Source organism: Mugil cephalus, chromosome 7 (assembly GCF_022458985.1).
Source record: "Mugil cephalus isolate CIBA_MC_2020 chromosome 7, CIBA_Mcephalus_1.1, whole genome shotgun sequence".
Lineage (NCBI taxonomy): Eukaryota > Metazoa > Chordata > Actinopteri > Mugiliformes > Mugilidae > Mugil > Mugil cephalus.
The window spans coordinates 18,305,094-18,325,924 of record NC_061776.1 but is presented as its reverse complement, the minus strand read 5'-3'; the positions used below and the strand labels follow the sequence as shown (position 1 = coordinate 18,325,924).

The following is a 20,831-nucleotide window of genomic DNA, read 5'->3' as shown; positions in this document are numbered from 1 at the left end:
AATTTGGACCACCATCAGAACCACAAAGGGATGCACAAGTGTGTACTCACATCCCTGTGTGGCCCCTGTGTAGAATAATTTAAGAATAAAGCATATAAACACATAAAGGACATTCTTGTTCAAGACGCAGTGATTCAGTCAGACTTATTCTCAGTAGGTTTGCATTCGTTGTCGCTTTGCTAATTTGTGGCCAGCTTCTGCCACTAGAAGATTAAAGGTATTTCTGCTCACTAGCTTTCTTTTTTTTTTTTTTCAAGTCTTAGTTACATCTTGTGGTTTAAAAGTGTTAGCGCTGATTCAGGCCAGTGGAAACTCATCTCTCTGTCATGTGCATATTGTGCAGGCAGCCCTGAACCCGCAACAGCTGACATTCTGGGTACAGCCGGTGAACACAACACAACGATCCGATGACGCACAGTCGCAATAAGGCATTTACAGAGCAGCATTATTTTATTTGGAGCTACGTTTCTGGACAACTGGCAAAATCTATAGGTGCCATAGGAACTTTTTCACAGTTCCTGTAACCGTTGGAGAAACGGTTAAAGAAAGTTGTCCTCTATGTGTCTGCTCTGAAGGAGCTGAGAGTAATGTAGTTCATTCAATTGTATCTCCTACTTCATGGTTCTCCAATCACATACAGAAGTAAGTAATATATGTAAACGTAAAACATTAGCTACACAAACTATAGCTCTTAATGTTAGCCTTAAAAGATTTTTAATGCAGTTATCACGTCACTTCAGTGTTGTTATTGGTTATGCAAAAAAAAAGCCCTTCAAGGTATGTAGTTCTAGTGGTGGAAGTTTTCCCTCAGGGGGTCCCAAGAGCTTTTTGGTCCCTAAACACCTGAACAGCCCCTCTCCTCTCACTGTAGTGTTTAGTCACTAACTCTCAGCGTAGATGCTGACTTGGTGTTTCTGCTGTTTGGTGCATTGGCGAAACGAGTGCCAGAGATCCGGAGCAGTAAAGTTAGGTGTCAGAAAAACAAAGCAATGCCACAAAAGACACTGTGACGCTTTATACAGGAACTGCAGAGTAGGGGGATCATTTTCACTGGGTTCATCCCTTTCATATCCAAGTACTTATGCGATCCATTGTTAATATAACGTTTCAGATTATTGCTGCTTTAATGTCAACATCACACCAATTATGTAATCCTACTCGATTTTCCTCCAGAATATAATCCATTACTTAGTGTGAATGTTTTAAATTCATCTGCAGATCATGTTGCATTGTCAGATAAAAGGTTTGCTTTTTAAAATTGATTCGAATGTCCATTTTCTTGCCATAAATGCAAAACGTTTGGTGTCTTGCTCAAGGACACTTGGTCAGGACTGTGTTATCGATGAACAGAGCAGCAGCGGTGGAGGCGCAACCGGACACTGTCTGCTTACGGGACAGTCTCACATGCTAAGCAATGATTTGAGCTTTAAATGTTCCCAGTGAGATAATAAACTGTATTGAACATATTGATCACAGTACCATTCAGTGGCACCACTGCATCTGAAGCTGACGACAGATTATTTGGATGTAGTGTCTGCTGCAGGCTTCTGAACTTTTATGGACTCTCTGTCCGTCTGCCCACGCCTCATCCACCTTGGTCTTCAATCCTTTAATCTCTGCGTAAACACACTCTGACTTCATAACCCTGAGTCATACTGTATCACATCTGACTCCTCTCCTCTCCTCTCCTCTCCTCTCCTCTCCTCTCCTCTCCTCTCCTCTCCTCTCCTCTCCTCGTGTGTGTTCTTCTTGTCACAGCTAGCAGGGGGTGCTGCTCTGTCTATGAATTCCTTTTTGCTGCTGCCTGGTGTTGCCAAACTATTACGAGCACCTTCCTAATATTGTGTAAGTCTCCCTTCTGCCTCCAGAACAGTTGTGACTCATCAGAGGATGGATATGGGTTTTCTGAGGGTGTCCTGTGGTGTCTGGTAACAGGATGCTGTTAGTGGGGGCCTTTCAGTCTTGGGTTGGGTTGAGGGGAGGGGCCTATGTGGATCATCCCACAGATACTTCTAGTGAATTTGGAGGCCAGGTCAACACCATGTGGTGTTTTTCATGTTTTGTCTGTGTCAGAATTCTCCTGTCAGTGGTTTTAATGTTGTGGCTGTCAGTGTACGCTTCTTGTTTTCAAACTAATGAGGCAACGAATTGATCATGACACCAGAAAACACCCAAACAGCTAAGGAAAAAAATGCTTCTGCAAATTCTGAGGCTGTAATTCATATTGAGTCATATTGACAGATTATGACTGATTATGAATGAAGAGGAAATCGGAAAGGGTGGCTTCTCCCTGTGTTCGCGTGGGTTTTCTCCGGGTACTCAGGTTTCCTCCCATCTCCAAAGATGTGCTCGTTAGGCCGATTGGTGACTCTAAATTAACCCTAGGTGTGAGTGTGAATGGTTGTTCGTCTATATGTTAGCTCTGCGATACACTGGTGACCTGTCCAGGGCGTACCCCGCCTCTCGCCTGATGACACCTGGGATAGGCTCCAGCAACCCCCATGACCCTAGTGAGGATTAAGCGGTAGTATGAGATAAAGTAAATCGGAAAAGCTAGAACCAGGTAGCTAGGAAGAACTACAAACCATCGTACAGAACTGGCCTTTTCTGAATAATTCTGATTTGTTGGTTTTACATTTTATTCAGTTAAGTGGATCATTATGAAAATGTTCATGTAACTAAATGTTCAGATGAGATGAACACGGGAAACAAGAAGAGCAGTCAGTGTGTTTCTTCTTGTTTGTCACTTCAGTTTCTCTTCTCGAGCACTGGTCCACAAAGCTGAACAGTGAATTGGAGTAATCTCTCTCACCATTGCGTTCTGTCTGCGTTTCAACGTGGTAAATTGACTGAAAAGCCGCAGGCAGGGGTCTAATTAGTGATTCTGCAAAGTAGCTATAGCGCCACTAAGATAAATATTGTAAAACTGTCTATAGCTACATTCAATGACAGTAAAAAAATATTTAAAACTTTTAAGCTTCACCCGCTGCCCGCTTCCTTTCAGCACCAAAGTAAAGCCAAGTCAGACAAAACACATTGGTCTAAGAACTGTTTTTGGATTAGGTGTATTTTTTTTTTTTTCTTGAGAAAACTCTCCTATGATCCTTAAATTATCATAGCAGATCTCTAAATTATATACAGTTTATAATATAAGTTATTTTATTGTTAAAAATGGTAAAAATATCAATCCATACTTGCCATCTTCTGATTTCCATGCATCTCTCCTCTCTCCTTGGAGAAATCCATAGATAGATACGTCCACATCAAGAGTGCCTGTTGTGATCAGTTGCATTGTAATAAATGCATTCTGCCCACTGAGCAGTGTAATAGATAGGATTATCAAGCTTTGCCAATCACTGATTCTCACGCGCTAATTTCTGTTCCAGCTATGGCATTCCTGTAAGTGGAGCGTGCAAATGAATTCGTACAGAGCCAGAGGCTTTATAGCTACGTAGAACAACCCATGGAAAGTCAACTGGGGCAAATGTTACAGCATCTTTCTCAGAATGCAGAAACAAAATGAGGATACTTGCAAATGAAACGTCTTAAAATCATCCACAAAACGCAGTCTGAAGCCAGAAGCCACCGCTGTTTAAATGGCATTAAACCCCCAAACTGCTTTGTTTTGTTTGGTGCATACTGAAAGTTGCAGCAGAGCAAAACCCATGATGATGGAGGTACGCACCAGGATCTGATGTCAGACTCACGTCATCGGACCGCAAGGCCTCCAATCTGTTGCTTCAGTCGGAAACAAATGAACGTGATCTGGTTTGTTGAAATAAATCTGCTCGGCGACAGCGGAGGCGATGCCACAGGGTAGCTGTGCCTCATCCTCCTTCCTCCCGGGTTGTGTGTGCGCAAGTGTGCGTTTTGCAGTGGGGTGGGGACAAGCTGTGTGTCTTAGTGTGGGGCTTGAAGAGACACAAGGAGAAAGAGAGCTGGTCTGCAGCTTTACCCCTCCAGTGACTCAGCAATTTCAGAGATGAATTTTTGTAAATAATCCCCTCCTCTCATTTCTGCTTCCTTCACCCCTCATCCCCTTTGCCCTTTTCACACTCCATCACCCTCTGCTGCCTGCACGCCTCCAACAATCATCTCTGTCTCATTACTTAATTGCTTTTGTACATAAAAATAACATCTCATCACTATAATGACTCTCAATTAGAGAAAAGAGGGACAGCACATTTGAAAACTCATCATCACACATCCGCCGTTCTATTATCGCTCCTCTTCCAGAAGAGTGATTGAGGTGGGAAACATAATCTGGTGAAATTAAAAACAGGGGCGCGGCGTTATTTAAATTCTTTTGGTTTGCAGTGTGATCTTCTGCTGAATTCCCATCACTGACAGCCCTCATCTGTTTAGAGCAGAGACGTCAGAGGCACTTTGCTGTAAGCAGAGAGATGCAGGGACAGAAATAGACCTTACTGGGATATCTGAGGAGAAGAGGAGAAGGGAGAGGCCCTGGGTATTCTGCCATCCCAGATAACACGACTCTCCAGCCTGGTGGGGTGGAGATTTAACGCCAGCAGAGACAATGGAGAGTGTGAGCGCACAATGGGCCGTGCACTGAACTCGTGTGTGTGTTTGGTCACAGCAGCAGCAGTGGGCTGACAGAAGACAGGGTGAAGAGAAAGGAAATGAGCTTCCATGTCAATCTTATTAGATTAAGGAGAGAGTCCACTCTGGAGAACATCTCCACTGTCACAGCACATGTGCCAAGGGTGTAAAATGTTAAGCCAGCAGTGGCCATTTCCTCATCTGCCAGCGATGTATCAATTACCAGCACATTTTGGTTTGAGGACTTGTTTGATGTCCAGCTTGATTTGCTGTTGTGCTCCACTCAGTCATTTAGTCTGTTCTTCGTCTGGGAGAGCTGTGACTGACGTCATGGGCAAGTGTGACAGATGCATCAAAAGTTAGAGGAGCAATTAACATGTTTTTCATATTATTCAAGGAAATATATTCGTTAAGGTTTTAAGGATATGGACGCACCAACGTTAAAGAACTGAAAGCAGTGAAGGCGACTGTAACGTGGCCTCACGTCACCTGAACTAAAAAGTTGCACCTCTACATGACGCAAAGACTACAGCCAAAAACCTGCAAGAATTCCTGAATGTGCTCTGCCTGCTTGAAAGGAAATCACTCTTCTGGCCACCAGGTGGCAGTAGTCTGTATTTGTTGTTCAAAAGAGAACAATGGAAGAGCGACTATTAACTAAAAAGAGCTTCACCCTGTTGCACAGAACTGGCCTCTCATGAATCGTCTTTGCCCCAAAGCTCAGATGAAGTAGATTTTGTTACTTTTATCTAGATGATCATTTTATCGTGAAAATATTTGTGTATTGGAAAGATCAGATGAGCTGAATATTTAAAAATGAGAAGAACCTTCTGCTCTCTTGACTTCATAGCCTGTATGAGTTATCTCTCTTACCGATGTCCTTCTCTACAGGGTCCACATGCAGAAAAACCATCAGTTGTTATAAGCTGTACTTCTTCCCACCCCTTCTCAGACATGTAAGTGTAAGCTTTTTTTTTTATTTCATTTCGTTTTTAAGATCTATCTTTTCTTTGTATCTTTCTATCTTTTTTGTCAGTTTTTTTGTATTATCATTTCCGCTTATTTGCTGATATATACGTATCATTTGCATGTTCGGAATTTCGGAATAAATCACTAAATCACACACACACAAAAAAAACATGTTCAAATAGTAACAACGGTGTGGTCACAGTGCAAAAAATAAAAGTATAATATACTGTATGACTCTGGACAGACATGTCCATGTTTGGTGGTGACAGTACTACGTGTTTATTATCTTAGTTTGGTGTGTTAGCATATTAACTATTTTTGGTCACAAATATATGTTGTATTGTACATAGTAACACTTTTAGCAGAAAGTTTCATAGCAGACCTATTCCAGAAGGGTATTTTGATATTTTATAGAAAACTACAAATGTGAATTTTAATTCTCCTCCAAACTAGTGGATTAGTTGATACACTGCCACCTATAGAGCTAAGACTCCAGGATGCTAACAAGCAGTCATGGTCATTTTTGTGGTAATTTTTCATTTTAATTGTTCTGACTCTTGCTCAGGAAGATGATGTCCCAAATTTGAAGTACAGAAGTATATATGTACATGTTTCAATCACAGAAACAAACAAACAAACAAACAAACAAAAAAATCAGGATATTTAGTTTGGTACCAGGTGGGATCTTTTTATGACCTCAGCTGTGACCTGTCATGTTGACCACAGTAAGCCAGGCTCACGCGCCCACTCGATGTTCTCAGTTTGGAAATTGCATCTCTCGCCATGTTAGTCCAGAGTCAGTGGGAACCTCATCATCCACATCACACTGGAAGGGTCATCGTGACTGGTTTGACTTTTCCTCAAAGCTCACTGTGCCCAGAGATCACTCCCACTCATTCCCATTACTCACCTCCTATTTATACCGCTTTGACTTATCACATGAAGGCCAGATTCGATGCAGAAGATCCCTGGCTGTGCCCCGATGACATGGGTTATAAGACGAGATTAATGAAGCAGACATTCTGTGCACTCATTTAGCCCACTCATCTTGGCCTTTTTCATGGCTGCCATTATTGAAAATATGTGCTTAGCAAGCAAGTTTGAGAGTTATCACTTGAGTTTTTGAAAGTTGACTAAAAGTGGAGTCCTGTCAACGACGTTACAACGTTATAGTATCTGACGTTTATAGTGAAGAATACAGAGAATGAAATAACTGCTAATGCTAACACCTGCGAGGTGAACACTTATCTGAATGTAACAGGTATTTATTTAACTAAACAGAGCAAAGCGTGGCACAAAATGTGAAGACTAACCAATATTTTACTTGTCTGGTGGAGCAAATACATTACCCTTAAATCTACTCAAGTGGACAAACCTAAATTTCAAACTATATTCTTTGACATCTTGTTCACAGAGAGAAAAACCCATTTGCGGCATCTGTCAAATGTATCAATGCCGCTGTATTTTTTAAAATTTTTTTTATCACTTTTCACACCTCAGTTGCAAAGATGACTGGTTAAATTATGTCTGATCAAATTTAAGGCGGTCGTACACATACTGAACACACTGGTGTGACATGAAAATTTTAAACACTCAATTTAATTGTTGTGTTGAAAGTAAATGAGATACATTTGCACAATGGTCTGTGCACATATCATTTATGTCACATTGTAAGATTGTACTTGGTGATCTGCTGCGGCTGGAGTCTGCTCCGATTGACACTCTTAATTTTCTCAGATAAATATTTCACTTTTATTTCACCTGTTACATCTGTCCCTGCTGTAAAAAGCACAGGAAACGAAATATTTTCATTTGCATGAGTGCATCCAGCTAGAATTCACGCTGCACCACCCACAGCCTCGCATACAGTATATGTTTAAATTTTCCGCTCCTTCACCACACTACTGCTGAGTGATTCTGCTTGGGCGATCAAATGATCGTCTTGCAGAGTGGAGCGTGCCGATTGGCCAGATTTACATGGCTGTGGACATATCTTCAATCAGCAATTAGCTACGCTGTTGCACTGACTGGGAAATGTTTCTACTATCCCAGAAGAGCTCTTTAAAAGTGGGAAACAAACAAAGATCTTCTGCAGTGTTTCTCTCCATCGACGTAATGATTTACATTCACTTGGCAGTTCATTAGGTACACTAGTGAAAACTAATTAATTCCAATGTATCCGTTCTCCATGATGATATTCAGTTTATGTTGAATGTAGTGTACGAATTGATCATCTTGGAGGATGCAGTCTGTGGTGCAGTTAAACTGTATTGAATTAATCATTAATGTGTGTCATTTGTTTAACCTAGAACACTAACTAAAATGGTGCTGTTAAAATAATCGAAACATGTCAGGACAACACACTACATGATTTATTATAATTTATATGTTATTGTAATATATATATTGATCAGAAGCTTGACTTTTATTTTGTTAAACGGTGGCTTCTAGATGCCAGCCGTTGCTTAGTGCCGATTTACACCCGATGTTACCACGTGAACGACAACATCTTTCTTTACATGACATTCCTCATCACACAAATTTACAGCTTCCGACTGTTGTGCACATGGATTTTTCTCATTTCTTCATCTGGTCCAGACAAAGCCAACGCACAAAGTCAAGCTACAGGCTTGGTACGTGTAAGGATGCATCCTCGCAAAACAGTTGAGTGATGATGTGGGCAGTTAACCCCATTTAGCAGGAAATGAGCTTAATATCCACCGTGTTAAGGTGTCTTTGTGTAATGTTTGTATCTGTACACCTTTGTGTGTGTCATATTTCAGATCGAATTTGTGCTTAAACATTCACCGATAAATATGAGAAATGTAGCTGTTACTTAGTAGGCTTGAAATTTGCTTTCTGAACTTCCACAATGGGAAGAGGACGAGGCGAAGTGTACGGTCCAATTAGGAGAAAGTAATATTGCCTGTTTGATGAAGACAGACACGTCATATCATGATGAAAAGCAAAGCAACCAGACGACGTGACACACAGTGCAGCCTCATTAGCCACCATGCTGAACACGGAGGCCTGAGTACATCTTTTATTGTCTGTCTTAGCAGGAGTCACCCAAGGTCTGTTTCTTCCCAGGTGAGAATGAGGCGAGGGTGCTGTTCAGACCCGGGGGGAGTGTGTTTGAAGATGATGGATGCTGTAGGGCTTCTCCATCTTCCTGACAATTAGACCATCACTGCTGTTCTCCCCCTCACCCAGAAACAAGGGCCTGCTTGAGATGCCTCAGCACGCAGTCATCAATCTTTTCTTAGGCCACTTAAAATCACTACCAGAGATTATGTTTCCTCACAGTGCTGGATTCCACTAGAAAAAGCAAGCAGCAGTGTATTATAGATTGTGGTCACATAGCCAAACACAGTGACATAGCAGAACAAACCGGCCCCTGGGCTAATGCTCCACAACAACCAAAAGCCCCACACGGCCAGAATTAAACAGCTCTGTTAAAGGGTCACAGCAACAAATAGTTTATCTTGTTTATAGTTTTTGTTCTTTTCTGTCACTTTCTCTCTGTTCCCACTCTTTCTATCCTCTGGACTCATAGTGGGTCTGCAGCAGTGTAGAAACGGAATACATTACATTAAAAAAGCAATTGCGGTTTCTTTCTCCTCTGTCAGTGAAAGAGATTTGTCTTTATGCTGGGTCATGAGTACGAGTGTGATAACCTCTAAAGTTATTTTACATTTAATGTGCTTCCACGTAAAGTGAAAAAAGGAAAAAAAAAAAAAACACTGCCGTTGGTGGAGCTGTAAAAGAATCACCTTAAAACTCGTAGCTGCACTTCCCTTCAAGGCTTAAGGCATAAAACATATGCTATGTTTGACAATGACTTGTCAAACAGGTTAAGACACACAATACAATATCACACAGTGGACACAGGACCCCTCTAATACTTATCAAGTGTTCTTACTTGCTTTCTGCCTAGCTTGGTTAGCAACTTAGCACAGACAGCTATCATCGCCCAAATGCATTTCCTACAATTTCTTTGCATTGTTTGTATCTCCGTTGCTTATTAGCACCATTCTTCCCCGATTGCATTTGTTGACACGTGAAGGGAAACAGATGCATATTCACAGCCTTGTAAATGGATTTTTTGACAAGTTACAGATTCAGAAGTGGTGTTTTCAGAATCACAAGACGTGTGTGTGCAGCAAATGTTGATAGTCCTGATAGCTTCATCTTGTCATCGTGGCTTTGCTTTTCCTACATTCATTTACCCGTCTTCTGTCGACTAAACCGCTACACGCAGCAGTGTTGTCATGAGTCACAGGGGTGGGGCTGATGTTGGCACCTGAATGTCAAGCATTTTGTGCACATGACTTCACATGTTGTAACAATGGATTCACAAGCTCCATTTGAAGGCAGCATCACCGTTGGGTGACACCTCCTCAAAACTATGCATAAGACTAGTGACTTGGAACGGCACACACTTGTCGACTGATTAACTATTTCCTTAAATGGAATAAAAAAAAAAATATCTTGATATAAGTTGTGAGTTATATAAAATTTCAACTCCTGTGTAGTTTTCATTAATGAAAAAAATTGGCTTTTAGAGACAAAAAACATTTCTTATACCAGGTTGTAAACATTAAATAACACAGGTTATTTCTGCTGCAACGTTGGGCAATTTCACATGGAGGTCTAAGAGGATTGATTCGCCTTTGGAGCCTCAAACAACCATCCAAGCTGCCGCAGTTTTTGGCACTTCGGCGCTGTCTTTTGATTTTTCAGCTGCGGAGGTTGCTGCTTGGTTAAAAACACGACTCTAAAAATGATCAAAAGCTCCACAGGGTACCTTTTATTTTACAAATTGTCTGTAACGACATGCTAACCACAGAGATTGGATGAAGACTTTATGTGAATCTGATGAGTTAATATAAGCTTTGCAATCAGATGGTGGGTATTTTTGTCTTTCCGCGTGCGCGTGCATATGTGTGTGCGACGCCGTGTGAACGTGTGTGTGTCTGCTCTGATGAATAACCACAGTGTCACTGCGTACAGACCTTGACAGAGCAGAACAGATGAGATGATTCAGAAGCAAAGCATTGTCCTGGCTCTCATCACTTCGGTTGGCGGCCCAGAGCAAATATTATGGGTGGAAGTGGATGATGGAGTAAAATTATTGAGCGGGGGCCTTGGTTTCCTGTCGCAAAACAATCCCAGCTGAGAGAGACTAAAGACTCAAAGAGATTAAATGTTTTGCAGAAGAAAAGAATTATAATATCTGCTTGGAGATTTCTTTTTGTTTCATTTCTCTCTGAGTCATATTTCCTGTTCCTTGTCTCCATAGAATGTTACAGATGTTCTCTCCTCTATACATCCTGTGATTTTCTGTCATGTTCATTTGGCCAGAAACATCCGTGACCCCCCACGGTCATGGATGTTTCTAAGTCATCTGTAATGGGAAGTGTTTAGCCGAGCAGATGTATGGCGTGCTGCTCAGGCCAGCTGTTCTCAGAGAGCCCAGAAGTCTCCCTTTCCACTCCTCGTTCCACTGCCTCTGCTCTCGTTTTATTTTTACAGCAAGAGCTTTCGGTACTTTCAGAAAATGGGTTGAAGTATATGTCTCGTTCTGAAGATACCAAAACATTACCTGTTGAATATATTTACTACACCAGGGACTTGTAAAGAGGCTCATAATTTATATAAAGCATTATATAAAATATTTTATAAAACGCAGTATGTATGCATAGACTGCGCCCTTGTTATTGCTGTTGCCCTGCTCCTCCTCTCTTCTCGCCCCAGGAGGCATACTGCCCATTACTGTACATATTCTGCTGTTGTAAGCAAATATACAGTCCTTATGAGCAATAGTGTGAAATACTGCATGAGGCAAAATCTCTTAATAGTTTAAGTTCAAATTTACATCTCTCTGCTGACATAATGCTGTAATGCACTTAAATTTAAGAGTCAAGATTTTAAGTCTTATTATCTCATGTTTATAGACCCCTTCATGTCTTACGTAACTGTGACGTCACGATGTTAGCTGGAAGAAAAACTGAGGGAAGCTTGAGGCGAACACTCTGACTTTCAACCATGGAAATGTCGTCTTGCTGTATTTTTTGGGGCCAAAACCGAAAAATCAAAAACACTAACTTGATAAAGAATTGGAGTGAGACAATCAACAACGCACACACTTCATATCAGGTCAGATTAATATGTAATGCATCATCCGTTTCAGCCTGGAAAACATTATGGGTTAGACTAAATGGTGACTGAAATTATGAGTTATCTATTAAGGATTTGTTATCGTAATGCTATGCTAACACAGCTACGAACTTACTTGCGTGTTTCAGGTGTCAGAAAATTGCAGTACAGTTACCCTCCACAGTGGTTCCACTTACTTCTTGTAATATCTTTGTTAAAGAGGCTTCACTTGATAAAGACAGACCAGGCTAGAGGGCTGCATTGGGATTGGGTCCCCCCAACTCAAATCATGCGGGAGTGGGCGGTATAAACTTTGCAACCGGCGGGAGCGGGCAGCTAAAAAAAAAAACTGCGGGTCCGGACGTAGCCTAGTGACAGAATGTCAACAAATGATGTCGAAAGGAAGCTCAAAGAAGGTATTTACAGCACTAAGACAAAGCAAGGCAAGTCTGACATTTGGAGAAACTTCTCAATTGTCTGTGACAAAGATGGAAACAAACTGCACTTTGTTAGTTGTGACGAATGTCCAAAAATACTAGTCTACAACGGACACAAATCCGGCACCAATGGGTTGAGGTGACACACCTGCTCTGTTCTCCAGGAAAACGGAACAAACAACCCCATGAATCTCTTTATTAATATCCTATTAAATTATGTGTATTATTTATCAAGTTTATTTTAACTGTCTTTTTTTTGTATCAATTGTCTAAACAAGCTTTAAAATAAACAATAAATAAATAACAGTAACAGCGATTAATATGTACTTATTTTCAATAGAAAGGCACAGCTTGTAGAAGATCACAGGACCCTGTCTCGATCTGTATTTTCCTCTTGATCATTTCCGCTTGACGCACTTCTCACCTCACCCCCAGCCCACTGTCCAGCAAACTGTGACGTCACTGAGGCTGCCTGCGGCTGTAAAATGATTTACTGTATCTTTCCCTGTGTGTGTGTGTGTGTGTCTTGCTCACTGACTCATTCATGGACTCAGAGCTCAGACCAAATGCTTATCCCGGTATTGAGATTTTAGTTATTTTCTCATGTTGCTCCCCAGAGTGCAGAGACATGACTGAAGCCGCTCCAGCCGAGAGCAAATGTAAGGCCAGTAGAGTGAACCTGTGTGCCTTTGTGCATTTTTTATTCCCCTCATACACAAGCATTTTGCTGTGCACATTTACAAGAACACCTGCAGATGATACAACAATAACAAACCTCCTGTTTTTGTGAATAGCTGAAAATGCAGATTGTGCATACCTGGAAGATCCGGGGGGTGCACAAAAGCGAACTAAGTGCAGTACGGGCGAACTGGAAGGAGATGGATGGGAAGAGACGAGGATAACACTAAGGAGCTAAATAAGCAAATTGCCCTCTGGAGGTAAACAACCAGGAGGGTAGTGCGGGTGATTCTGATATGATTAATTGAAGTAGGACAGCCAGGGACAAAGTAGAGGACCGGCACTGCAGAGGAAACGAGGTAGAGGACAATCCTCAGCCATGTACAGGATGAAACTATATACCCAGAACCATATAGCTACACAACGTGGTGTAGTATCAGCCTGCAGCCACTATTAGTACATTGCTTCCTCATTGAATTACAATGGAACAGAAAGAGAGAGAGAGAGAGTGTGTTGATAGAGCAGAAGAGAGAGGACATTATGTCACGTCAAGGTAAAAGTACGGACACGCACTGCGGCTGGCCTCACCCACATTTGTTCCAGCTGCATGTAGTTCTGAGGCGGCAACATTAACGGTGCAAAGCTCTGTGTCAAAATCTCACCTTGCATGTAATTTTAATCTTTCTATCTCAGTGTGCCATGCATAATCACTGAGGATCCAGACAGCTGTGTGTGTGAGTGTGTGTGTGTGTGTGTGTGTGTGTGTGTGTGTGTGTGTGTATGGAAAGGAAATAGATGGAGAGGGAATGGTTGGATGCTGCTACCAGACTGCCAGAGGAGTGTGTCCTTGGACTGCCCTCTTCTCTGATGCACACACACACACACACACACACACACAAACCCTTTTTCACACACACTCCCGCCATTGGTTCATTTACTCTCTCTCTCTGTCTCAGACAAATACAAACCTGGGGCTTGCATGTGGCATGTGCACGCAAATGCTCTTAGGTACCGGAAAAAATTTCCCTTTACTGCTGTGCAGACACACACACAAGCGGAAAGCTCTTAGACTGAGCTCAGACATCTCATCAGGGATGCAGCAGAGCCCCTGTCTGCAGAGAGAGAGAGAGAGAGAGAGAGAGAGAGAGGGATCTCATCTCATGTGGGGTAGAACGAGGGTGGAGGGGGTTGCTGGCTGATTAACAAGGTTGAAGTGTGTGTGTTTGTGTGCACACGTGTTTGTAGTTATTAGTCTAACTCCAGGAGGTATGTTAAAGGTTCACACACACACACACACACACACACACACACAGTAGAGCCAACACAGCATATACTCCAACGAAAGACGCAGACAAATAAAAGTTCACACACAGAGATAAGTATGCCAATGCGCTCATCTTTTTATTGCACAACAATGTATCGTCTGTTTACGAACGCTTAAACAACATTGCCACTGACTGACAGACCAGCTTATTGAGAGAGACCAGGGTGTGGCTCTGTGTACTCGGCCAGCAGAGGTGGTGGACAAGACAGTCTTTTGGACACAGGTTCAAATCAGCCCCGTTGCCCTCGCCACCGGCTGTGCATCTCAGTCAGCAACGACTGGACAGCGTCAGATATCACCAGCGTCCCACACATACCCTCCCCCCCAACCTGAACCTTTGAGATTGATTTGGTAGTGCTGCGGCTCGGGCTGGGAGCTGAATTGTCCCTGGATTGTAGACATCAACTTAGACAGAGTTGGAGTTCTGAAGTACTTGAACCTTTTTGTTAAGAGCAGAAGCCAAGCAGCCCGAGATGGTTGCAGACCGGCCTCCAGAGAGAGAGAAAGAGAGAGAGAAAACACATGCTGTGTCAGATATCTGTGCTGTTTGTCTACATGGTGCTGGTAAAGTGTGTCTGGATGCCCACACCGAGCAGTTCGTGCAGGCTGTGGAATGCTACTAAGTCTAGAGATGTGCTAGAGTCATATCCAGGAGCATTACGATGTGTTTTCTGAAGAACAAATGTTGTCGTGACCATGTAACAGTTTCCAGCTTGCGCTGGCATCTCTCTCAGCTTCGTGTGGGTTTCAAACCCCTAAGTGGCATCATATTCTCAAGTGGGACCAACATTATAGAAGGAAAGGCACAGGAAAACACACACACGCACACAAACTCAAGCACACAGAGTCCTGAAGCAGAGAGAAGGCTTAGGTAAGCTAAGCAGGCTACAGTAGCTACGACACAAAAGTTTAACTGGTAGACTAAATAAAATCATTGTACAGTAGTTGGTACACGACAAGGTCTAGATTTGAAGGTCCCACTAAGAATCACACACAGAACTCTGCTTAAATAAAATAAAATACAAGCATGCACTCTGCTAATATCTGTCAAAGTAACTCATCCTGGAGTCAAGCTTGTGACCGCTTATGAGTCAAATTCAGCCTTGGAGAGAACTTCTTTTTTTTTCTTCTTTTTTATGGCAAACACCAGATCAGTGTGCAACCAGCATGTGTAAAGAGTTTAAAGAACTGCGCTTTCCAGCATGTATACATCCTAGGTTTGTTACTGAATTGATATTGTGCAAGCATCTCCACAGTTTTAGTAATTACTTCCTGTCATTTTGGGCTCTTTGCAGCAAGCAGGTCATCTAAGCTAACGTCTAGACTGCCGATATCCACCAGAAGCCTGTCAGAGCTCACCCTCTCACTGTAGAAAATGTTTCTTATACAGCAGGTTGTGGTAAAAACACAACAATGTGCCCCACATCTCTGTGTATACCATATGTACACGACATGAAAGTACAGAATACAGCGCGCATGGTGTTGGAAGGCTCAAACCAACAAAAATGTGCAATTTTGTGTTTCCCTTATCAGGGAAAATTATATATACTGACATTGTCATTGTAATTCAGCAATACTAATCTTCATCTAACGTTTTTTGTTTTTTTTGATGTTTTTTTTTTTTACATATATTGCAAGTTGAAAATAAAAAACACATATTTGCATTTTTACAGGCACATACATACCACAAAAATAGACTATGTGGAAACTAGGTGTACTAGGCACAAGGTATATACAGTCCATGTGCATGGGGCACATTGTAAAAACAAATTCTAAAACAACAACCAAACAGAATACACGGATAAATCATAGACAGTTTTACAAACAAAAATAATACCCTGATTTGCTAACATATCAACACCAAGGCATTCGGTACCCTTAATATCTGGTACAGCAAGAATGAGAGGTTTGAAACTTAGATATTCTTAATAATTGTCAGTCAGTGTCAAACGTGTATGAGGGATTTCAATCCCACTTCACAGCAAGGTCCAAAAGAATAACCATCAAACAATCACACTTTGAACCCCCCGTCATCAGGCAAATACAGCGCAATATCACGCCCTCGACATGTCGGCGGCGGCTTGACGCCACCAGACTGAACACACTGGTGACACAGACACAAAACAGATAACTGACACAAGTATGTGCTTGGCCAGGGCTGTATCAGCCTCATGTCTGAGGGTTCAAACAGAGTGGTACTGATCAAAGTGTCTGGTATGCCATCCTTTGAGTGGGAGTGAATCACACACTACAGTATCTTACTGGATGGATGCAATGAAACAGAGACGGTGCCTGATATTGCCTGAAACATTAGCTCTTTAACTCTCCTTCCATCTTGCTCTCACTGACTGTGGACTCATTCAGCACAGTCCTGATAGCAGCTTAATAGGGCAAACTCTGGTATTAGCACAAAGGAATAGGGAAGAGGACCAATTGATTGCACTAGAACAGTATTGAAGCACACAACAGCCATTAACTCAAATGAACCTCATTCATAATCGTATTGGCATTTTGGCATGTACCTTTCCCATAGGAAAAAAAAAAAGCAATACAAAGTTCCTGTGTTGCTGATGAAGCGGGTCACGCCATAGTAACCCAGGTATGACAAAGAACAAGAATCAGTGCATGTTATTGATCAGACAGAAAGGAAAACTGTGGTTGCGCTACAGTTACAATGAGCCAAGGGTTACAAGCCATATAATGTAGCCCTTGGATTAAAAACAATCACCTACACCTTGTTTCAACATTTAAGCGTCTCCCAGGATCAGTAATGAAAACCAAACCAGAGCAGAGAGTTATTCTAATAACAATCTAAGAGGTTTGACTCCACTGGATCCTCCGTGTTTTTCTAGGCCAATCAAAATTCAAGGGGAACCTCTAAGCGTGGCTAAATCAACAAGTTGATTATGGGAGGAGAGACAAGTCTACATAAATCAATGGAAAGCCACGCTGCAGCAATCAATACATCTCTCTGGAAAGGTAGCAAACCTGAGTGAAATGTCCATCGCATTGATTTTACAGTTTGACTCTGGGTGGATGCTCGGAGCTGAAAAACTTGAATGCGTTGTTTGTTTAACACGATGAATCAGCTGCCTATTTTCAGTCCCAGTTGGATTCACTTTTCGTCCTTACAGTTTAACCAGATAATGGGTCCGGGAGAAGTACTGCAACCGCTTTAAGAGAATAGAGCATCGATTTTTATTTTGATTACAAGGTCGTAGTGCAACACAAGGTGCTTAACTGGATGTCCTCGCTTTGGACTGCTGAGTTCAAAGTGGTTACAACTCACTCTCGTTCACGCCCACTTCAAGAAACATAGAATGGAGAAAAAAAAACAAAAACTGATCCTCTCGTGTTAGATCTGGGGATTGGGTTGTAGCGTACAGGTTAAATACAACAACGTTCAACCCAGAGAAGCATCAACAACCTAAAAAGATCACACAGACACTCAGCAACACATACAGCAATCCCCACAACCCACTTGCATCGTAAAAGCCTCTTTTAATCGCTGTCCCTTTATTTACATGGCAGTTTATATCTGATTAGCTGTCTTCCTTCTCATATGGCATACATTCAGCAAGAGAAGGATTTTAGGTTCAACAGGATCAGAATCTTTAGAGTGACTATAACCAAAGTTTCAACCTAATCCCGTAATTTGAACTGTAGGATCATTGTGGATCTAAACGTTGAGACATTCATGGGAGTTTTGGGTGATATGCAGCACACAGAGACTTTGATATGGAGCGAATGCTTTTTTTTTTTTTTTTAATTACAAGTGAGGCATTTGTGTCCCACATTGCCCACCCCAAACCTCCCATTCTTCTTACAATTTGATATCTTGAAATAGGCTTTAAAGTGACGTTTTCGAGGATCTGACTTGCTGAACTCAGACATGAATTCCTCATGTGACTCTAAACCAGTTTTAAGCAGTTTTTGTTTTAACAAAATTGACACTGCACGTTCTTTCATTCCCTCCAACATTTTTGGTTAAGGTAACAACATGGTCACTGGATTACAATACCTCAAGTGAAGCCACAATAGCTGCTGGATTCTTTAAGAATTCACATTTAAAAAAAAAAAAGAAAAGAAGAAGAAGAAGGAAAAGAAAGAATTTCACTTTCCTGTACAGCATATGTATAGATATTTATATTCATATATATTTATATATAGGCGGGGTAGAGTATTGCAGAATTATATTGCATGTGTTAATCAATAAACCTAGACAGAAACAAGCAAGTATACAGTATGGGTTGTTCACAAATGTTTTCTTTCAGTAAAGCTCAGATTATTTAACCACCATTGCCTTCAGGTTTACAATCACTACGCTGAACGAATGCCTGACCACCTCCCAGATGTTTCATGAAACCGGGTCAGTGCCACGTCAGCATGTCAAACCAGCCGCGCTTGACAAAGCAGTGTAGAGAGAGTGAGTCCATTCTCTGGAAATGGAACCAAAACGTATCAACAAACTCACGCACACAAACAAACTTACGCCCACATATATACATACACACAAACCAAATATATGGCTTCTAACGTTGAATCAAGGCAGTTAAATAAATGGCATTTTCTTCTATGTTTCTTTTTTTTTTTTCAGTTGATACAGACACAACCAGACTTGGTGTTCAAGCTCAACTTTGGTTTGGGTAGATACAATGAATATATTATCCTTCCACACTTTTTTCATCAACTATTTACACATCGATGTAAGATCGACCAGCGGTCTAAAACACTATTTCCACTACTATTTTAAACAATATGAAGAGCAATGTGTTCTTTTGCTACGACAGCTTATACAGAAAAAATTACACTTAAAACACTTTTGAACGCTTAAAATGTCATTGTCATTTGACCTCAAGTCCCTGATTTTCATTTTTAAGTCCAGCTCCTGCTAGATTGCATTGCATGGATTCTACACAGTATGCCATAGTTACATTAATCATACTTTTCTTTATATCTTTACAGTAAAGACAGCGATATACAGTAGGTGTTTGGAAGCAGAGTGAAGGGGGTGATACTAAGACTAAAGGTGCTGGCACAGTAGACTAGACCAGTTCCACCTTAAGTTATACTAGTTTAATTGTATAGACTCCTCGTAGCCAACATGTCTCAAGACTGTGAGTAGCTCTTTTCCTTCTGCTGACACCAGCACACAGTGCATTCAGGTAGAATGACTGGTTGAGCTGGCGGTGGCTGATTGGTCATTTAGCGGGCTGACAGATCAGCTGGGCTGACCTAAACCGAACAGATTCTTCTACAAAAAAGGCCTCTTTCCTGAACTCTACCAGGGTCACAAGTTGGAAGACAGCCGAGATCTGGCAGAGTCTAGCTCTGGAAGGCTGACAATTGAATCTTTCTTGGGAACTCCAGAGTCTGGAGGTCCTGATCCAGCAGCTGCTGCTACTGCCCCCATTCCAGTAGGTCCAGCAGGAGGAGGTGTGGAGGCAAAGGCCACCCTTTGTTGGGCTCCCGCCGGTCTCCCTACCCCTGACGGCCCTGGCAAGCTGGGGTGAGAGGGCTGCTGGGGGCCGATGGAGGTGTTGGAGGTGCGGGTGGAGGGCGGAGGACTGGGAGCTGCAGATGCAGATGCAGCTTGCGGTGTACCCTCCTGGGGGAGTGAAGGCTGGGAGGCAGACAAAGCTCGGGTGTCCTGGCTCAAGCTGCCCGTATGAAGTGAGTGGGTGCTCTTGTGTGAGACAGGCCTCTGCTGGGTCTGTGTGGGACTGGGTGCATGATGCTGTACTAGGGACAACTGGGACCCAGAGGGTCCTACGCTCGCCATGTACTGGAAAGTCCGTCCTGAAGCTGCGAGCGGACTTTGGACTGGTGGGCTTGAAATTGCAGACCCGAATGCTCCTCCCAGCGTCTGGGGGGGTTGAGACTGAAGAGGAGACATGGAGACTGGACTGGCCAGGTTCTGCATCACATGAAATCTTCGCACCATACGAGGAGACTGCAGAGTCCCTGGACCCACCAAAGGACTTGCCATCTGAGGGCAGAAGCTCATGGCCACAGCTTGCTGGAGGGTGGCGATGGCAGAGCCCGACTGCTGCTGACCCGGAGGAGCAAAGATGCCGCCGATGGAGGGCGTCATAGACATGGCCCGCGGTCGCTGCAGATCCACCAGTTTCACCATCTCACGATCATACTTAACAATCTCCTGGATCATCTCGTTCTCCTGGTTGTTGAAAACGCCAGAGTTGAGATCGTGTTGAACCTTGTGCATCAGGATGGAGTTCTTTTTACCTGCAGAAAGGAATTAAAAACATGGACTGATTATTAAAAACAAAGCTGAGCCGCTAAAGCAGACAAGAGACCAGACAGGAAAAAGGAAAAAGCTTAACAAAGCACAAATACAACTGAATGAAAATCTTTAGACGGAGAGAGCAGTGTAAGTTAGATATAGCATGTGATGTCCTTCACACCAGGTTCATCGTCTAACAGAACAAGCCCGGAGGAAATTGGACGTGTCACTCTGTACTCTCATCTACTGTTACAGTGTCCTGTATCATTCTGGGGGAACAGAGCAGCTCATTTTACTGCCTATTTCAACATTAATATTCTGGAAACATTACCTGAGCATGATATTATTTTGTTGTTTGTACACAGAGTTCCTTTCAAAGGACTTTATTTATTTTTTTGATTAAAAAGCTCATCCATGGCACTAATATATATAGGCTACAAGCATTGCAGTGGCATTTCAA

The 20,831-nt window shown here is 42.3% G+C and overlaps 1 protein-coding gene across 1 annotated transcript in view; it reads right to left on the bottom strand.

The window, feature by feature from the left end:
- Positions 1–14,179: 14,179 nt before the first annotated feature.
- Positions 14,180–20,831, bottom strand: part of LOC125010068 (potassium/sodium hyperpolarization-activated cyclic nucleotide-gated channel 2-like) — a 30,856-nt gene continuing 24,204 nt past the window's right edge. The window contains exon 8 of the mRNA XM_047588401.1: positions 14,180–20,373. Coding sequence (XP_047444357.1) covers positions 19,418–20,373 — 956 coding nt within the window. The 3' untranslated portion in view covers positions 14,180–19,417. The remainder of the gene's footprint in view (positions 20,374–20,831) is intronic.